This window comes from Balaenoptera physalus, assembly GCF_965194825.1.
Source record: "Balaenoptera physalus genome assembly, chromosome: 14".
Lineage (NCBI taxonomy): Eukaryota > Metazoa > Chordata > Mammalia > Artiodactyla > Balaenopteridae > Balaenoptera > Balaenoptera physalus.
Window position 1 is genome coordinate 71,276,796 of NC_138893.1, and position 21,612 is coordinate 71,298,407.

The 21,612-nt window shown below is 34.9% G+C and overlaps 1 protein-coding gene across 5 annotated transcripts in view; it reads right to left on the reverse strand.

Annotated features, from left to right (window-relative positions):
* Nucleotides 1-1,561: 1,561 nt before the first annotated feature.
* The window catches only part of MAPK8 (mitogen-activated protein kinase 8), a 106,765-nt gene continuing 86,714 nt past the window's right edge, over nucleotides 1,562-21,612 (reverse strand). For 3 of the 5 annotated variants that reach the window (XM_082425464.1, XM_082425460.1, XM_082425463.1), the window contains 7 exons: nucleotides 16,813-16,978; nucleotides 13,009-13,080; nucleotides 11,487-11,669; nucleotides 11,044-11,168; nucleotides 10,432-10,495; nucleotides 7,502-7,579; nucleotides 1,562-3,110 (listed from right to left, as the gene is read on the reverse strand). In XM_082425464.1, coding sequence (XP_082281590.1) covers nucleotides 2,965-3,110; nucleotides 7,502-7,579; nucleotides 10,432-10,495; nucleotides 11,044-11,168; nucleotides 11,487-11,669; nucleotides 13,009-13,080; nucleotides 16,813-16,978 — 834 coding nt within the window. In that variant the 3' untranslated portion in view covers nucleotides 1,562-2,964. Of the gene's footprint in view, nucleotides 3,116-7,501; nucleotides 7,580-10,431; nucleotides 10,496-11,043; nucleotides 11,169-11,486; nucleotides 11,670-13,008; nucleotides 13,081-13,445; nucleotides 13,518-16,812; nucleotides 16,979-21,612 lie in introns of all 5 variants that reach the window. The other 2 variants (XM_082425461.1, XM_082425462.1) reach the window with 2 other exon arrangements.

Genomic DNA, 21,612 nt, shown 5'->3' on the forward strand with positions numbered 1-21,612 from the left:
TGCTGCTGATTTCACTATCAGATCATCCATGTCCTCTTCACCTTTACCTTTTTAGACAACACAGCAGGATTAGCATGGAACAAAATAATGAAAGGGCTTATGGGAAAGTCTGCTGCTTTACATATAATCAAGCTTCTTGATATTGTTAAGGGGTTTGTATGGTAGCCTTTTCACTTAAGAGGCTGGCATTTCTCTTAGGAAGTCTGGTGTGAATGCACTGTACCTTTACCAACCTGGAAGAGTGCATACCAGGAACAATCAGCAGCCGAGGGTGTGTAACAAAATGAGAACTCTTCAGCAAACAGTATGAAAGAGTTGAGATGCTTTGTTTATGTCTATTATAATTAAGCAATCCCAACAACACAATCATTTAGCAAATGGTCAATTTATATTAGAGGGTAAACAGTAACCAGGAAGAAATATGTAGAAAGAATTACTGTCTCTTTCCTAACCTATAAAGTTAAATAATATATCTTGGCCAAAGTAATTTTCTGACAGTAAGACCATGGGTATATTAAGTATATAAAGTTGAAAAAACAAAGTTATAAGATAAGCAAAGTGGCTTTACATAAGTACTGCTTGACAGAAATCTTATTTGTAATTTCTTAAAAAAAAAAAGTTTAAGATGTTTTAAAGGTTCAAAAGTAAAATAAAAAGAACTAGCACATTTTTAATTTAATACAGTCAAGAGAAGAGGGAAGGTTGTATTTAGCTATTGCATTTTAAAAAACCCAGGACACGCAACACTTAGACTTTGTTTTCAGGATATAACAAGTATTTTAGTCTACATGACTAATAAGAGTTGATTTTCTCTGATCAACTGAAACATGCTGGTTGGCAAGTGGGAGCTGGCATTTACAACAAACAATACTGTAACAACACTTGGTTTTCCTTGCTTAACCAAAATCTGTATCAAGAGATGGCTTATCAGCGAGGAAACAGAAAATAAGGGAATCTTCTGAGAGCATGTTAGCTGTTAAAGTGCAATAGTGAAATAATCTATCCTATAGAAATAAAGCTAGTTAACTGTCAAACTAATAAAAACTAGGAACACACTCATGCTCAAATTTCTTCTGAAACTGTAAATCCAATCCTGTTTCTACAATTCAAGAGGTGTTATAGTCTTAAAACTTTAATTTGCCTAATTAATGCACCCTGTCATATCAGTAGAAAAGGGATTAATAAAAAGGCTGCCAACTTCAAAAGAGGCTAGAAATCATCACTTTAAACCATCAAAGACAAACTTACTATTTCAAAGCATATAAAATGGCTATTAATGTATTTTAATCCTAAATATTGCACATTAACAATGACCTAAAATACCTTACTCAAAACGAATTTTGCACTGAATATATGAATAACATGCCAAGTGGACTTTCAGACGCTGCACGCTGAGCCGCACCAGTTCTTGCTCCTGCTGGTCATTAATTCCATTGGGCTTTCTGCCTAGAACCTTTCGCTTACTTAAGTATGCATTTCCAGTTCATTACATGAAATCCCTCTTGTTCCAAAAATAACAAAAAGTGCCTGGGGCATTACAGACAACATATTTCAGAGATAATGAGACTTCAATGACATTTTACTTAAGAAAAATTCAGTTATAGAGAAATAATTCTGCAGATATAAAATGTAAACAGTTAACATACAACTGTCAGGAGCAGCACCATTCTTACACTGTTCAACATCCACATTGTGTGTTTTATTGAAAATCAGGTATAAAAAAATGAAAGACTCAGACTAAATAACCACCAATTATGCCTGCTCTGCTCAATGTGAAGAAACAGTCCTTAGAAAATGATATCCTATATATGGCTGTGTGCTACTATTTTCAGATGAACGGTATATTGCTCATTTTATACATCACCTACAGAAATCTAAGTAGGCTTTGGAACCTCCCAACAGCTAGTATAAATATGATTATGCCACAGGTAGAATCAAATGGCCAGAAACACCCTGAGAACTGGTGCTCAACTGACTGACACTCTAACAAGAAACCAAATAGGTCCAAGGGCCTGAGGCTGCAGGAAAGAGAAAGACCAGACTCTAGATCATTGCTGGGACCTACAGCCTGAGTAGATTAACTCAGTGTATACAAAAACAGGCTCATAGCTAGTAAAGGTGAACCATCTGTTTATTTGCATTGAAATGTATTATTCATGAAGTATCCTCTTGACTTTACGTGATCATAAGCTTTGAGCATGCCACAAATTTGCAGAAAACACCATATTCTCTTACTTTACTTTTGGTGGGTGGGATGGGGGATAGGAGGGTGGTGGTAGATGCCCAACATCTTCAAAGACATGCTCTGAGTTATTCTACCATTTAGATGATGGGGCTTTCGCCAAAATTCATGTAGGATTACTTACCAATTGTTGGAACTAAATTAGAATTGGCAAGTAGCAAATATTGGAGGTTTTTTTTAACACGTTCATCATTTACAGTAGTTATTCCTGAATATAACTGGCTACAGGTTATTTTCCCTCACTCCTCTGGGGTTATTTCATTGATAAGCACATAACCCTAAAGGATAGCATCATGAACAAAACATTTGAAATAAATTCTAATAAAAAAAACTATAAAAATCTTAAATAATTCATGATATAGGCAAGTCACCACATAATAGTTGCTTTGATAAACAAAATCTTACAAATTCAGTAAAAAAAAAAAAAAAATCAGCAGCATAAGATAAAGCAAATATGCAAAAATTTTAAACCATGATAAAATAATTAGGTTTACATTATACAGTTAATTACAGCAAAAATACAGTTTTGTTGCTGTTTTAAAACACAACTTAAGTTTTAAATTACATCACTTGAAATTTTAAAAAAAAACTACTTTACTACAAAATGAATTCTACGTTTTTGAAAAATCACTCAAAAATAAGACCACTGAATTGTTTTCAAAGTAGTTCTATCAATGACTAAACAACTCCCCATCCCTCCCACCCCCACAAGGCCCAAGTAGTCATCTACAGCAGCCCAGAGGTCCAGCTGATGCTTCTAGACTGCTGTCTGTATCCGAGGCCAAAGTCGGATCTGTTGACATTGAAGACACATCATTGACAGACGATGATGACGATGGATGCTGAGAGCCATTGATCACTGCTGCACCTGTGCTATGAGAAACAAAACAGCAAATCAGTTGCAGACAGAGTTGCAGACCGAGCTACTTGTACTGTACTGACTACCTCCAGTGGTCAATAATTTTTCTTTTGGTTTTAAAAGGCTCACTAAAAATAATCACAAGTGATATTCAACACAACACTCACTTACAAACACTTTTCACTGCTAGCTACGAGGTAAGAATTCTGAAAATGTCTGGAAACCTGGAGTCCTGTCCTTTCTACTAATTTGTTTTTCATTTTCAGTTCAGGACAAGAATTGTTAAGTCCAAGCCATATTTAGAAATGGTCCTATGGCAAGACTCATGAATTGGCTTCAGACTGTGTGTGAATAACACTTAATAATACACGCAAAACTGTCTGCATTGCATTTTGTTGGAGAGACGATCTCAAAGGAATGTATGACTCAAACAGTTAAAAACTACTGCCCTAATAAATGTAAACTGGTGCAGCCACTGTGGAAAACAGTATGGAGGTTCCTCAAAAAACTAAAAAGAGAATTGCCATATGATCCAGCAATCCCACTCTTGGGCATATATCCAGACAAAAACTATACTTTGAAAAGATACATATACCCCAATGTTCACTGAAGCGCTATTTAAACAGCCAAGACATGGAAGCAACCTATATGTCCAACGACAGATGAATGGATAAAGAAGATGTGGTATATATATATACAATGGAATACTCAGCCATAAAAAATAACAAAATAATGCCATTTGCAGCAACATGGATGGACCTAGAGATTACCATACTAAGTAAGTCTGAAAGAGAAAGACAAATAACATATGATATCACTTATATGTGGAATCTAAAATATGACACAAATGAACTTATCTATGAAACAGAAACAGACTTACATAGAGAACAGACGTGTGGTTGCCAAGCAGGAGGGGGTGGTGGGGGAGGGATGGATTGGGAGTTTGGGATTAGCAGATGCAAACTATTGTATATATGTATAACTGAATCACTTTGCTGTACACCAGAAACTAATGTAATATTGTAAATCAACTATACTTCAATAAAATAAATTTAAAAAAAAACTACCCTAATAAAAAATGCTCTATGATATCTTCTCACTGTAAAGTCCAAACAATCCTTCTGGTACATCTTGTTTTAAAGCAAAAGCCAAGACGAAGATTAAAATCATTTTAATTCAAAGGATCCTTAGTTCAACTGCCCCATTTGGTTACATGACTTGCCAAGTGACACAAGTGCCCCAGTTAGGTAAACTCAGGTCTTGTTATTTCAGTTCTAATAAGTACTTGGTAAATGCAAATATGGACTTATTAAACACGAAAGTAGGGGGAGACTGTTTCCTTTACCAAAAGTATAGCCTAACAAGCATTTCCTGGATTTTAAAAAGCAACAGGAATACTTAACCTATAGAAAAATCCTCTCAAGGGGGTTGGGTCAGGAAGGGAAGGGAATGACACTGTGGGGTGGGGAAAAGTTAAAGGTGATTCATGCACTAGGTAAGTGCTTTTGAACTACATGATCACTAAATAAGAGTCATTCCAAATTTGAGTATATTAAATAACGCAAGTTATACCAAAGTTCCTAAGAACACATTCATGGAATAAAAACCAATGGTCTTCAAACTGAGCAATAAGAATAGGGGTGAGTTTCAGGGACCCAATGATGTTAAAACTAAGCAGGTTGAAAACCACTGTTGCAGAACCCAGCACCTCACTGTTTGAAATTATCCCTCCTTTGTGTCCAATGACAAGCAATAAAAACACTTAAATATGAAAGGTCCTCTGAGAACTTGTCTTCAAATCTAACAATGAAATAGCTAGGGAATGGGAATAGGCAAATCTTTAGGGCAGTGGGGCAGGGACTGGGAAACAGAAAGGAATGGAACCACAAGGGATAGAGCAGGTGATGGGAGGTGCACTGGGAAAGAAAAGCAGTCTGGGTACTTCAGGCCTAATAGAAGAGAGGAAAAGGAGAAATATGATAACCTTCTAGACCCAAGAACCCATTAGGCTCCCAGCCAGAGTAAAATGAAGATACTAAACTTTTAAAAGTTCAATTGGTACACTATAGAATGCACCTTTTCTGACTAAAGAGTATACAATACTATGGCTAGCTTCAAAGACCTGTACTGAAACATTCAGACCATAAAAGCGTTCTATACACTTTTTCATGCCTCTACTTCTTTATCCAAATTTTATTTCATCCAAATTTTTTAATCTAATAATTTTTTTTTCACTTGAATTGATTTTACTTTTATTTAAACATCTTTATTGGAGTATAATTGCTTTACAATGTTGTGTTAGTTTTAAATGTATCATAATTAAACAGTTAACTTTTTAATCTGAAAATCAAATACCTAAGGAAAAAAAAACTTGTTTACTTCTGACCTTTAAAGTAATATATTGGGTTGGCCAAAAAGTTCATTCGGGTTTTCCCGTAAGTTACAGAAAAACCCAAACAAACTTTTGGGCCAAGCCAATAGTATATTCTCAATATCTGAACAGCAATAATATGGAAAAATCTTTAATTTCAGGTGTCTGGGTCATTTCCCTCTCAGTGACTCTACACACTCAAAGGCATGCAAACTCATTTTAGTATTAGCCAAACCAAAACAAAGATAAGAGGCAATCCAGAAGGAAAAATATTTACTTTTTAAAATCAAGTCGAAATGGTATTGTGATTATCTGATATTTTGAGTCATCAAATACTGTATCTTCTGTTTTTGCATATAATCAAGAACTGAATATTTTTATAACAGATTAATTTACTAACACTCTTCTTTGCCAGCTATAACTGAGAATCCAGAAAATGTCTAGAAACTTGCAGTCCTGTCCTTTCCGCTGACTTGTTTTGTAACCATAGTCAAGTGTTGTCTAGGATTCAAATTTTTCACTTATAAATTAAGAACAAATACAACTGCTCTATCTATCTTATGAGATTATTAAGTTTACTCAAACATTTGACACTTAGGATATGCCATTCACTAGGACAGTATGCTAAAGTATAAAACTCTCCCTAATAATGGACTTTTCAAATTCCATTCAAGCCTCCATCATGAACAATTCACTTATATGACTACTGTATATCAATACAAAGCTAATTAACTAACTTAGTTATTAAAGCATTTATAAGATAGCTTTTGTTACAGCTAATTGTAGGTAAAAAGCTGTTGAAACCAAGTTATGTTTTCAAGAGGATCTATATTAAAATTTGGAAGACTGCATTCTTGATCAAGGTTTAAAAAACAAAGAATTAAAAGAACTCAAAATATAACCAAAAATGTCACAGGAAGCTACAAAAATTATTTAAACAAATATATGTTCATAGTACAACAAAATGGGCACCTAAAACTATACCTATAAATCTTACTTCATTGATGCTAAATACGATATCCAATTTTTTTCTTAGAATGTATAGAATTTTAGAAGGATTAAAATGGCATAGTTTCACGTAAATTCAAGACCTACCTGTTGAAACATTACTCAGCCTTCAAGGTTCAGCTCAAATTTAATCTCTTCCCTAAAACTGCCCTATTCTCTGTTGCCAGCCATATGGGATGCTGGAAAAACCATGCCCTCTGAAGTTACTGATAAACATGGCTTCAAGTATTGCTTTTCTACACAAAAGATTTATAGTCTTGTATCATTTAATTTTTCTAAACTTGTTTCCTCATCTGTAAAATGTGCACAACAACCCCTTCCTCAGGGTTCTGGGGGTGCTGAATGAAACAAAGTACAAAAACTATCAGTGTCTGTCATGTAGTATGTACTTAATATGTACATGTTACCTGTCATTTAACTTTTCCTTTAAATTCTTTATGCTTTTACAAGTACTAAAATTCAATATAAGATGAGCTTATGATAAAAGAAAATGTTTAAATCCTGCAAACCAATGTTCTTAACAGCTAGAATACCTTCTGACAGCAGTTTTAATGTTACTGCCTTAAACAAATCAAAAATTCAAAATGAGAAAGAGGTATCATGTACAAAATTGGTATCCCATACAGAATTTTGCCATGAAGTTTTAGTTTATTTATCCAAAGTAAGGATTGTTAAATCACAGAAAGGTAAATATATTGAATTGTGAGAAATTTCTTCTTTAAAGATAACAATGCCAACAACAACAACAAAATGTTTTAAATTTCTGTTCTTCAATGGGATGTCAGTATCAAAGAAAAAGATATGCATTTTATGAAGTCAGATACTGATATACTAGTACAATGTACTGATAGAACAGTATACCAGTGCTTTCAAATTTACCACAGAAATTGTATTCCTTATACTTAATAAACTTTGAATACTAATGGTACTAAATATGGAAAGAACTGAAGGTTTCAGGCCACTGAAGATTACAACACAAGAAGTAAACTGTAATCTTAACTAAGCTTATATTGTAACCAACCTAAAGGAGAGGGTTGCCCCCGTATAACTCCATTCTTGGTTCTCTCCTCCAAGTCCATAACTTCTTTGTATATCAATTCTGAAAAAGAGGTGAACAAAAACTTTTCAAAGTCTGAGAGGCAATCTCCCAAGATATGTATGTTTTAAGTAAAAAATTTTTACACACATTAAGTACTTCGAATGGTGTTCCTGCAATGGCAGAGGGTCCAGAAGTGTCAGCCTAAGATTCAAAGGTGTTAATAACAATTTCTTGATCCTCAACCATGAATTATATTGAAAGAAGCAAAGTCTCTGCTGTAATATTCCGAAAGTTGGATTAAGATAGAGCTGGGGTTAGAAGCTTTATCTTTTTTACTCCACCAGCACTTTGTACTATACCATATCATTCTGTACAGCAAATGCTAATTTAATTCTCTCAGTGAGGGCTTGAATCAAATTTGTCTTTAACTTCTATTTCCTGAGCCCTGGCATAGTACCTGGTACACTGTAGGTACTTACCCTGATATCTGTTAAAAGATTTAAATGCAAGAGTATGTGGAACCTTCTTTAATCATAATAGAATATAAATATATTTTTATTAAAGGAAAAGAATCAGGTAACTATACTTTAACTCCTTCTGAGTTGAAGCATGGCATGCTATGACTGTCAAAAGATTTCTTCATTAGAATCTTGTTCCATAACTAGGCTTCTGGACAGTGGGTGGACTGCTGGGAGGACTACTCCAACTGAAGAGTAACACCAGATCCTGCCCTGCAGTGTGCCTCCTGCCCTATATGTCTTCTACATGATCCTGATGTCAAGGGTGATGTGCCTTATGAGTCTGAATGCCGACTTAAGAAGAACCTTCTGGTGGATGCTAACACTGCCATTATTCATCATCTTCTCTGGGTCATAAAATCCTTTGAAAATTGCATAAAAGCAATGAACCCTCTTCTGAGAAAAATATATAAACAAAAAATGTTGCACAGAATTTCAAGGAGTCTGTAATTCTTTACATTAAACTTTCAATAAATGATTTCTGATCACAGGGTATGGCAACATTTATGTTGATAATAAGGTAAAACAAGTGGATATGTTGGGATGAACAAGAGCTGGAGACACCTAAGTTTGCTTGCGATGGTAACCTACTTGGGCTGGGGAAGAAAAATAGGAAGTCTTGATAGAGGAAAGAATGGGAGATGCTTTTCCTTAAAGAAACAAAAAGGAATGATAAGCATTCCGGATAGGAGGATTAAAAAGAGAGAGAAAATACCCCTTTGTGAAATGGGACTGAGGCAGAAGAACCAAAGCTAATTAGGAGTACTAACTAGACAAAGCAATCTGTAGTTAATGGCTTCGGCAATGAATTTTTCTGTTACGATGCTAAAATTCTTAAGCAGATCTTGAAAAAGGGAGTTTGTAGGTAATTACTAAACTGCATTTGGGGCTAGGAGAAAAAGATACAGAATAAAGATAAACATGTTTACAGTAATCAAAAATCCCAGATATAACCATATACAAGTGAAAATACGATGTTTCACTGATTTTAAGCACAGTTTAATATCTTTGAAACTGGGTTGCATCAATCAATAGTGCAGTACAACTGGCATTGTTTTCTCTTTCTTAGTGGTACATAATAGTGTGTTTTACAATTGGTGGCCTATTAAGATTCCATGAAATACCATAAATGTTTATTGTAAATGTAATGATATATAAAAATATCAGGTTAGATACTTTAATACATACTCTGATCTATAGTTTCTATACTCCTGTATATTACATATATAGATGCACTAGGTTCTACCCAATTCTATCATTCTGGTGGGCTCTACAGAGTCTAACTATATGTCTCCCAAAGTCGACTTAGCGAAAACTAATCTCTGGTTATTCCTAAGAAGAAAGAATCAAATTCATTCCTCCCAAATAAATCTGTAGATGGATTACGTGCTCCGGTTTATATTTTTGCCTTCCAAGTATTTAGGTTCTTAGCTCTTAATAACATGTCTTCTGTCTACCTGATTTTAAGTGACTTGTCCAAAGTCATGTAGTTACAAAAGTGGTCAAAATATCAAATGACAACAATATAAATGGAGGCAAGCAGGATCTAAAAATTACCTGGCTGAAATGTCCCAGGCAATCTTTTAAAGAAAGAAATATTTTAACATTGCCATGACTTTCAAAGCATTATTAATGTTCAACCAAAGTAAAAAAATAAAATAAAACTATTAGATATGCAAAGATTAAAAATTAACTCACTCCACTGGTGAGGGTGGGGGTAAAAGAGACATTCCCATAAAATGCTGATGGAAGTGTAAACTGCTACAATTTCTTTGGAGAGTAATTGGAAATAACTGAAAAATATCCTTTGGCCCAGTGAATCTCCTTGTAGGATATTTCTTACAGGCATGTTCTCAGATGTGCACAAGAACACTGCAGAGTTGTTTGTAACAAGACTATACACAACATAAATGCTCTTCAAATGGTTGTTAGATACAGAACCCTGTGACACAGCCGAACAGCAGATCACTAACCAGCTATTAAACCAAATGAGCCAGGTATATGGAGCAAGAGAGAAAAATCTCTAAAATATACGATTATATCAACAAAGCAAGTGTGCACTGTATACAACCATATGTGATTAAAACAGGGTGGGAGAGGAGAAGGGGGAGACATCAAACACACAAGTTTGTATTTTTGTAGACTATGGAAGAACATAAAAGTTCCAGAAAGCACAAATGTGTCTTTGTCTGGGGTGGGGAACAAAGACATTAGGATTAAGTCAGTGAGGGAAGGAGACATACTCTCTACTTTTGTAAAAATATTAAAATCATATTATCAAATATCAGTTACGAATAATAGAAAATATCTTTCACTTCCCTAAAACGATGAATAAATCAACACAGAAAGCCAGAGTTCTTTCAGCTTCATCTTAAAGAATCTGGTGAATGTTACCTTTCCACTCTTCTATTGTGTGTTCCCTTTCATCTAACTGCTTGTCAGGTATCTTTGGTGGTGGCTGAAAAACAAGGCAACAATAATTGAGTCAGTTTATTGGGAGTATATAAATTCTTTACAATTATTTGAAATACTAGCCAGACAGAAGGCTTGGAAAAATACATCATTAGGCCAAGATTGATCAATGATCAACACTGATCTCCTGTAGAGAGAACAGTGACAGGAGAAAAGATGTTTAACCATCTTTTTCTTTTCTTCCTGTTTTTGAAATTGTCACATTTTATTTATATAATAGAATTGTGCTATGCTTTGGATACAATAATTTGTTTACAACTAAGTTAAGATGTTTTCCCAAAGTGCTCAACATTCTAGCTCAGCATACAAGGTATCATGGCAAAAAGGCAAGAAACAGTGGGAGGGAACTTTATTTTGTGTAGGAGGTACTTGAATATGTTCATTCTCTTAAGAAACTTTTCATGCAAAAACAGAAAAACACCATCATCATTTATTATATTTTTATTTAAAATTAAAAAATATCCTCCAAACCTAACTTTAATTCTAACTCTAAAAGTATAATATGGTCTTCAAACATTAAAGAAAAGAACTTACAGCTTCTGCTTCAGAAGGATCATACCAGACGTTGATATACGGGTGCTGGAGAGCTTCATCTACAGAAATCCTTTTAGATGCATCAATTACCAGCATTTTGGATAACAAATCCCTTGCCTGACTGGCTGCAAAAATAATGAGACGTTAATGTACATGTATCTCATAAAAGCTTTAAAATTATCAATAAATTTCAGAAACTTGAAATTATCATTTATTAAAAAATGCTTTAGACAGAATAGATTTACTATAAAATTAGGTCATACATATGATTAAAAAATATAAAATTACAAAAAAATAACTAAAAAGAAGTAAAACCTCACATTGTTCCATTACCCAGAGACAATGATATGTCACATGAGAATATGAATACACCCTCATAAACCCCCTCCACAACCACCCACCTACCCACAATGGAATTAAAGATATATGTTTATAAAAAGTACCTTTAAGTTTGTTGTGTTCCGAGTCAGCTGGGAAAAGTACATCAGGGAAGAGTTTCTCAAAGCTATATCCAGCATATTTAGGTCTGTTTTCAACATAAGTCCTTACTGTTGGTTGTAGTTTCTTCATGAATTCAGGACATGGTGTTCCAAGCTGTTCAATAACTTTATTCCACTGATCAATATCTAATATCAAGTAGCTAAGAAAAAATACTGTGTATCTAATGTTCAACATATTAGTCATATCCATATTAAAATAAGAAAATGGCAATTAAAAAATCCTAAGAAAGAATGTGGCAGTTATAAATCTTACAGCCACCTTGCAAAAGGCAATGACTGTAGGTGGACAAAAAGGATCAGTAAACAAGCTTTGTTAACCTTATTTATTATGTGCATGTGTGTGTCTACTAATACTAATTTTATCATAAAAATGGAAGCTTAAATTCTAAATACACAAATTCTAAATACAAATGATAAGTGGCTCAAAGAAAAATGACAATTACTACCCATTAGGACTCTAAATGTAAACTGTACACAATTTTAGAATACAAAATTTGCCTTTCCTTCCAGCTTATCAGAAAATGTGAATGCATTTCCGAGAAGATAAGAAATATTTCTTATTACATGTCCTACATTTTTTGAGTTTTCTACACTAACAGAAAACCAGTAGCAATAAAAATGATGGCATTTCCTTTTGCCATTCTTTGTTCAGCTTATGTTAATAAAATTTTTTTAAAGCTCTGAAATTTAAGAAAATGACTCAGTATTTTGGTTAAGGTGTAAGGTTAGAATTCTCTGGTCTCTTTCCTTCCAATCTTTAGCGTTTACACCTCAAACTCCTCCCCATGGACTAAGACCTAAAACTTTCCTATTGTAACCCAGTGAATATGGTTTTTCCCATTCCTCTTCCTAAAACAATTTTAAGTTTCACTAGCTGATAGACACATAACAGATCACTGTTACTATAAATATTAGTAGTCAGTCAGATGAACAAAAATCATGACGCAAATCTACTCATCACCATGTAAAACTATTACTGCTGAAATTCTCAGATGAAAAGATCAGTATGTTATGTTGAGTAATGAGACAATAACCAAAAGACATAGAACACACAGCACATTAACAAAAAAGGAAGTGGGGAGGACAAAACAAAAGGATGACCAGAAGCAACAGACAATTCCAAAATTCATATAATGTCCTAAGTACTTCTAGACTTACTCAAGTGTATAATTATTAGAAAATTTAATGCAAGCCATGACTTTTGATTTAGGTTAAATAAATCAACTCAAAGCCAGCAAATAACTGTGGATAATTAACCTGAGCAGTTTTCAGAATTAACATATGAAACAACCAATAAATTAGGGAAAGGAAAGTCTATGTCAAATAGCAGGTGGTATTTTGAAAAAGTAATTTAACAATACTTTCTTATTAGGGAGAGACAAAATACATTATACCTGACCAAGCTGAAGTGCTGTCATACATTTTGACCTTTAGAAACTACATTTTAGGCCAAAGGTAAGGATACGATCAGTACCTGGGAACAAAACACCACCTTTGATCATTTCTCCCATGATGCACCCAACTGACCAAATGTCAACTGAAAACAAAATGCAATGACATTAACATAAAGATTTTGGTTAAAATAAAAAAAATATATAAACATTAAAAAAAAAATCACACACACCATGTATACTTCAAAATTATAGAAAGCAGTATAAAATAAAAATGAGTGACAGTGAATGTGCTCTAACTACCAGCAGAGACTGTATTTCCTACTGCCAGATGCAGCCTACAAACATTTCAGCTTCATATCTCAACAATTTTTGAACTATAACAGCCACAAACTTTACGTCTGTTTAAAAAAACCCACATGTATGAATGTTCACTATATTCATTTTCATTAGAGAACATAAGGAAGTTCATCACCTAACTAATTAAACTGCTGCAGCAGCACAAGGATACAGTCCCTTCCTGGAAAGAGGATTTTGTGGCAAACCATTTCTCCCATAATGCACCCCACAGACCATAAATCCACTATATGTTTGCAGCACAAAAGGAAAAGCAAAGCAAAAGGTCGTTAAAATCAAAGAAGCATAATATGACTGCATTATATAAAAACTGCAAAACATCACCAAAAGAAAAAAGTGATTTTAATTTTAGCTAATGGAATAATTTAAAACATAAAATATTTGTCAAAAGGCTTTGATTCACAAAAGCAAATGTGAAGTGTGGCGTTTTAACTACGTATCTAATTTAAAGTGAGAGCTATGCACAGAAATCACATAATTTAAAAAACCTATACATTTTGCCCCTGAAAATTTATTTATAAAATATGAAAAAGAACCAAACACAAATCTTATAAGTAAGGCTGAAAATGTACATGAGGTAGCAAAATTTAAAAAATAAACTCTTTATTACTATTTTGAGGTTCAACTGTGCATTATACTCTCTCTTTAAGTCAAATAAAAGAAAAAAGCATGAGCAGAAATAATCTAGTATATTAAAATACTTAACAGAAACAATGTTTCTATGAATAATTACAGTTAAAAAGTTAATCTAAAGCGCTTCAGAAATTTTCAAGTTGGAGTTCATAAATTCATTTTGAGAGGTGCTATGTTTACTCTGAACTGAAAGTCATTTTTCTCCTTGGCAACACCATGCTGCATTTACTCTACTATCCCAAAAGGAACAAGTGCATAGAGAACGAACAAATAATCAATCAAAAAAACTTAGTAAAAGAAGTATATTTATGTTTTCCACCTAAAGTGTTTTAAACCCATAGAACCAAAACACTTTTGGTTTAAGAAGTTGGTTTTGGCTGAATACAGTATGAAAGTTCCCACAGATTTATTATCTACAGAGTCTCCTAGTGGACTTACTGACCCTTGCCAACTTTAATTTTTTTCTTTTTTTTTGTTGGCCACGCAGCACGCAGGATCTTAGTTCCCCGACCAGGATCAAACCTGTGCCCCCTGCGGTGGAAATGCGGAGTCTTAACCACTGGGCCACCAGGGAAGTCCCATGACACTTGTCAACTTTAAATGAGAGCTCTAGTCAATACTGAAAAGAATCTGCTAGACATAGAAATGGGTAATTTGAGGACCTCCACCTGTTTCATTAAAACTAACCACATACCCTGACATTTTATATCTTTGGGTTTGAAAATCAGACAAAAAGAGTAGGTGCTTGCAGTTTAATACAAGAGGGGAATGAGCAATTTGAAAGGAAAGCTTTAGAAACTTGCATTTGTTTTTGAAGTTTGAAGGCCCCGATTCTCTAATGGCAAAAGAAGAAAAGGGCAGGAATAGATGTTAGAAATATACCCTTTACCCATGCAGGAGGACTTGGGAACTTAAAGTCAGTACTTTCTCATACACTCATAAGGATACTGTCAGTTCATTACAGAATTTTAGGAGCTAGATTAGGAACAAATTTTAGAAATCCTGTGGAACTAAAGTTTCTCTAAAATTTCACATTAAAATACATACAAATCTTTTTATATTTATGGCATAGTTCAACTTTCAAGGATAAAATTTTAGAGGAAAAGTTAACATTCATAAATCAGTTCAGAGAAAAATTTTTTCCAGGTTTTTCATTTTTTGGCAAAAATCTATTACAATAATTTTTCCCTGTGGACTTTATAGAGAATAGCAAGCTTTAGTTAAATATTCAGGACATAACTTATGTACATAATCTTAAGAAAAACATCTTAAAACAGATTTCAAAAGCTGCAAGCATGAGAGAAGATACTGTCTGAGTTAATGAAGACTTTCCTCAGAATATGATAAGCCTGATTCATGCATAAAACGAGTTTTACAGGGTCTAACTGCTTAGTCTATTTGGCAGTTTAAATATATTCCATTATCTCACACTTTCCAAAAAGCTCTGAGCTGGCTTTCAATAAAAGACATATAAAATAAAGTTGTTAAAACACGTGGGGGTGGGTGAAGGTGTTACTAAAAGGCAGAAGTTCTCATGTTTAACCTTGCTGGCTAATGTAGTTATCATAATTAAGCATTACATTTGACTCAGTTTCCTGGGGCCCAAAAAAAGAAAAAAAAAAGGCAATAAGGTAGATCTATATAATTCTTATCTAAGAAAGGAAAGCATGTCAATTCTTTACATGACAGTTTTTCTTGGTGGTAATTTCTGGTAGGGAGCTCCCAAGATCACAATTATAGGACAGAGTGCCACATTATACATTATCTGTGACAATCAATGGTTTTACAGCAAATACAAAAACAATCTTCATGCTGGTCACTTAAAGCAGAAATTCTCAAAAAAAAAAGAGTCTAATACTAAATCTAGCTCACTGGATTTTACAGGGTATAAGGCAATTTTAGGTAAAGAGTAAGACAACAGAACAGTATGTTTATTTAAGAACAAGAGAATAGTAGTAAATATTTAAAGTGTTTTTAATGAGCTCAGAAAAGAAAATTAAGCTAAAATCCTCAGTTCAATGTTATCTTTTATAAAAAAGAATCCCAAAAATTGACTTGATACAGTTTCCTGATTCAAAGTGAACTGCTGTTTCGGATTCTTTGCTAGAAAAAATGTCTAGGTCCTATTCTAGTAAGTATTTTGGATTAAGTTACCACATTTAAAAAGTTATAGTTTAAGTCAATAAAATCCTGTGTAGACTTATTCATCTCTTAAATGACTGAGATTCAACAAAATTTCTTAAGTATAAATATATATATATTTATGCATAAAATTTTTTTAAATTCATTAACTACATGCCTGATAATGTTCTTCAACCTTGATTCTAATGCTGATACATATAATTGACTATACTCGCACATAATAATGCCATTTCTTTAAGGCTGGACACAAGGGCTCTGATGAAACACTGTTTTCTCTGAAAGGCAACCTTAAATTAATTATCCATCAGCTATGCAGAATGGCCTTATTGCAGCCCTTAAAGTTTGCACTAAGTGCTACTGCTATTAACTTTAATGTCATGGGATTGGAAATGTGTGCAAATATCACTAATGCAAACTTAAGATTTCTTGAGCCCATGTTAAGAATGCTCATTTTCAAGTTACAGGCAAGAAAATGGTATATATTCTGTTACAGGGGCCATGGCAAAAAATTCTTTATCTAATGGTAGTTTGATGATTATGTATTTGTATTTAAATAAACAGGGGCCCCAAGTTTTTCCAAACATTTATGACAGAATTTGTAGTTACTTTCAAACTCTTGATAAACATCATTTCATACAGTGATACATTTAACTCTATGCACTTCAATTTAAGTATTTACATAAGAAATCTGATAAACAAAAGCAAATAAATCAGAACAGTATTTCAAGTAAATAGTGTTTGCTGACCGTTTTCTTTGTAGCCCATCCCTAGGATGACCTCAGGTGCTCTGTAGTAGCGAGTCACTACGTAAGGTGTCATCATAAAACTAGTTCCTGCAGTCCTGGCCAGTCCAAAGTCAAGAATCTTCAAAGTGCAGTCTGATTTTACTACTATATTACTGGGCTTTAAGTCCTTCAAAAATAAAAATTAAAAAAATGGCTGCTATGATATAAACAAATATTTTGCAGTCCACAAGTTATGAGATCACTTATAAAACAATTCATGGTTACTGTTCATTTTTCTCACTGTAATTGTTATCACTGCACAGATTCATCATAATAGGCAAATCTGAGAAATTAGCTTGATGGCATTTTAAATTTATGAATATATACAGTTATTAGAAGTTAGTAATGCTTTATTTGCTAGAAATTATGATTAGCTGGAAACTTTCAATCAAGTGGTGTGAAAGCAATTTGGAAAGGCATCTCAAAGCTCACGTAAGAACTATTACGGTAAAAGTAAGAGAGAATTCATAAGTTAGCATTTATATGCACTTGTATACTAAATTACCAGCTTTTAAAAGATCCCATTTTAAAGTCAAAACAAGCTTTATATAGATACTATATACCAACAATGGGCCATTCTATGTCAACCCAAGCACATGTCACTTGACCTTTCAAACTGGCAGATGTTCAACTCTAAAGGATCGAAGTAGTCATTATCAGTCCTTCCATCAATGATTTCCCACCCGAAATCATACAAATTTGTTCATAAAATTTTTGACTGCCAGTTGAGGTAGGACACCATTGTCCTGGTGCCACTAATCCATAAAATTACTTGCTGTTGATGCTACCAAATAATGTCTTTGTGAAGAATTTCCCACCTGAACCCAACCTCAAGGAATTCTGTGCTATGATCATTAAAAGGCAGCAGCGTAAACACTCATGGCTTCAACCCATCTTGCCTGTTAGCTCCCATGAATTCTATTATGAACCAAGAGACCAAAGAAAGCAGTATAATTCACATACATTGAATACCAGTGATTGATGTAACACAAAATAAAGCTGCCCTGAAAGATAATAATTACTTTTGTAATGTCTATATCTAGAGAAGCATGTATGCTGTCTTTAGCATATTTTGATATGCAATCATGGATGGGTTAGGCGATATGTAATCTATAGGTTTTATCAAATTAAAAATAGATATCAACAGGCTTATTGAAACAGAAAATGAAATTTTTCATTATTGCTATCCTGTAAATACGTTGTCACTATTTCCAAAATACAATATCTCTGCAAAGTAACACTGCATGTTCAAAAATAAATATTATGAGCTTTGATACTATTTCAGTGTCTATAGTGTTGGTTAATGATTAATAGCTCTTCATACTACTGCATTCTAGCCTAGAAATAAGATTTCAACCTTAAACACTTTATTTTGGAAAGATTAAGAACAAAATACAATTTTTAAAAAATAGACATCTTTTGTTAAGGAAAAGAAACTGTCAAAAAAGAACATCATCTGAAATTCATCCTTGCATATCAAGATGTACCTTTCTACAGATGTTTAAGTTGCACTGCTATCTATACCTGTGAAGGATAACTGAACTTGTATGAATGTGTGACAGATGTAGTGGACTAACAATAGTCCACCTTCTCTCCCACATTTTTCCAGCCTGTGATTAATTCTAGTCAATGGGATGTGAGTGGGAATCAAGAATAGAAGGGCCAGTGCATAACATCCTTTTGTCTCTTGCCCTGCTTTGGTGATTAGTAACATTCTAGATATTGAGCTGCTGAGCATCTATGTATGGCAGAGTCCTCACCCCACTAGGACCTGTACTGGACACGTACTGTGGGAGATAAACCTTGGTTGTGTTAAGTCACTGAAAACTCAAGTGTTTATTTGTTAATAACCTAGTTGTGATATTGTGATTTATAATAAGAAAACCATATTTGGTCATTGTCCCAATTACTGGCACAGAGCTCCTAGAACCCTTGGAATTTCCTAAGTGATAAGAGCAATAAAGGTGAAAGGAGTGCTTTTTGTTATTCATAAGAAGTACTTTTCAACTACACCAGAGTTGACTTAATGAGGTTACTTTTGGAAAGTCCCAAAGGATGAGGCTGGTTGCCAGGGAACCAACAAAATAATAAGAGGGTTGGAACTTTCAGTCCCACCAGCCCCCAGACCTCCTGGGAGGGGAGAGGGGCTAGAGACTGAGTTCAATCTCCAATGGCCAAAGATTTAATCAATCACGCCTATGTAATGAAGCCTCCATAAAAACCCAAAAGGACTGGTACAGAGAGCTTCCGGTAAACACATGGAAGTGCTGGGAGAGTGGTGCACCCAGAGAGGGCTCGGAAGCTCCGTGCACCTTCCCACATACTTTGCCTCATGCATCTCTCCATTTGACTCTTCCTGAGTTATGTCCTTTGTAATAAACCAGTAATCCAGAAAGTAAAATGTTTTCCTGAGTTCTGTTAGCCACTCCAGCAAATTAACTGAATCTGAGGAGGGGGTTGTGGGAACCTCCAAATTATAGCCTGGGATTATGATTGGCACTTGAAGTTGGGGCAATCTTGTGGGACTGAGCCCTTAACCTGGAGGATCTGATGCTATTTCCAGGTAGATAGTGTCTACCTGGAATTGAGTAAAATTGTAGGATAACCAGGCTGGTGTCCAGAGAATCTGAGAATTGTTTGGTGTGGGAAAAACTACCTCACATCTGGTGTGAGAAGCATTATGGTAGTAGTGTGAGAGTAAAAGAGACACCTAAGAATGTTTTCCGTTACACTAGTCTATTCTGACTAACACTGAAATTGATGACAGGAGTACGGTGTTACTATTATAAACACAGGATCATACCTTAGTAGTTGAGCAGCAGGCAGCAGGGAAACTAATATCAAAGGTTGGAAAGGTGATCCAGGTTATAGAGCAGCAAGACATTTCATGACACTGTCACCTACAATAACTTGGAAGGCACAGCACTTGCATAATGAACTTGAGCTCTAGAACAGGGGTTGGCAAATTAATGCCTGCCTGTTTTTGTGAAGAAAGTTTTATCGGAACACAGTCACACTCATTCATTACCTACTGTCTATGGCTGCTTTTGTGTTACTATGATAAAGTTGAGAAGCTGTAACAGAGACTGTATCTTATCATCTGCAAAACCTAAGATATATACTATCTGGCCTTGCCTTTACAGAAAAAGTCTGCTGACCCCTGCTCTAGAAGGAGATTGAAAAGCAAAACCTTAGTAGTGGGTATAGGTGGCTATTCGCTACAAATCAAAGAACTGGCCACTTCACAAGAAGAAATAAAAGGGAACAGAGAATCTAGAATTTCAAGGCCTTGCCATTCTGGGAAAGCTAAATGCTACTAGACCTTTCAAAAAGAAAAAAAGAAAAAAAGAAGAAATGGCGGGTTGCTCAGCAAATATCTCCACCTCCTAACCCAATATACTTCTTCACCTTATTGATGGGCCTACAACCAATTCTGGCCAATGGAATGTGAGGAAATGTGATGTTCATCAAATCTGAAGAGAAGTTTTAGATGTGCTTGATTGATTTAGCTTGGCTCTTGCCCTTCTTTCACCATGAGAAAAGGATGTGCCCCAGGGAGGCACTCCTTCAGCCTGGATGCTGAAACCTGGACATGAAACAAACCCTGAACCTGATCCCATGATCTGGAGCAGTGCCACAAAGCCAACCTGCAGATCCCTGAGCAAGCAATAAATGTTGTTTTAAGCCACTGATATCTTGAATTTGTTTCTAATGCACCATTTTCACATAACAATTCTGAAAGCCTTTGATGGAAGAAGACCTGAAAAATCTTTCAATTGATGAAAATACCTCAGACTTGCCAACAGAGGCCTGAAAACATAAAGGTAGACATTAAGTCCAAGAATATACAGCCAGTGAGCTACCAGATGTGCTTTGAAAAGAACTGTAATTAAAAAGATAAGAAGTCTCCTGAGTTTCTAAGAGAGATGTACCATTTAAAAAAAACAACGGTTCTCAAATCAGGGCAATTTTGTTCCCAGGGGATATTTGGCAATGTCTAAAGACATTTTTGGTTGTCACAGTTGGGGAGTACTACTGGCATCTCGTGGGTAAAGGCCAGGAATGCTGCTAAACTTTCTACAATGTACAGGACAGCCCCTCAAAAGAAAGAACTATTCATCCAAAATGTCAATAGTGTCCAGGTTAAAGACTGTCTTAAAGTGACACTTGGGCCTCCAATCTTTAACAGATAGGAACCTGTGAAACATGGGCAGCCCCCAATGAGAACACACTTTCCAATACCCACTTCAGATATACTCAAGAAGGCTAGCAGAAAAGACTCTCCACACGGTGGAGCCAGGTACCGCAGAGAAGAGTGGACAGAGTGCTCCTTGCAGAGATCAGATTCAGGGTCTAATCAAGGAGTAGTCTTCCCCACGACAAGGGCAAAAGGACGCTAACAATGTCTACACAACAGAATTCCAAATTACAAATAAATAATGACTGCATTTTTCAATTTCCCAAATGGGATTGTTTAGTGTAGTTACCCTGACCCTGTTTGACCACCATATCTAGAGAATGGGGGGAGGGGGAGGAGATGCAAGTGACCAGATAATTTGGTCATTTTAGTTCTAATATTTCTGGACCAAAAGGAGAAATATCTGGATTAATGTAGAGATTACTATGTATCACTTAGCACTAAATGCCTTGATAGGCTAGGACTCTGGGTTATCTTCCCTAAGGAGGGGGTGACTAGGTACTAGGTGTGGAATAAAGGAAGCAATGGAATGCTTGATAAGCAGAGCAGAATGGCACAGACCA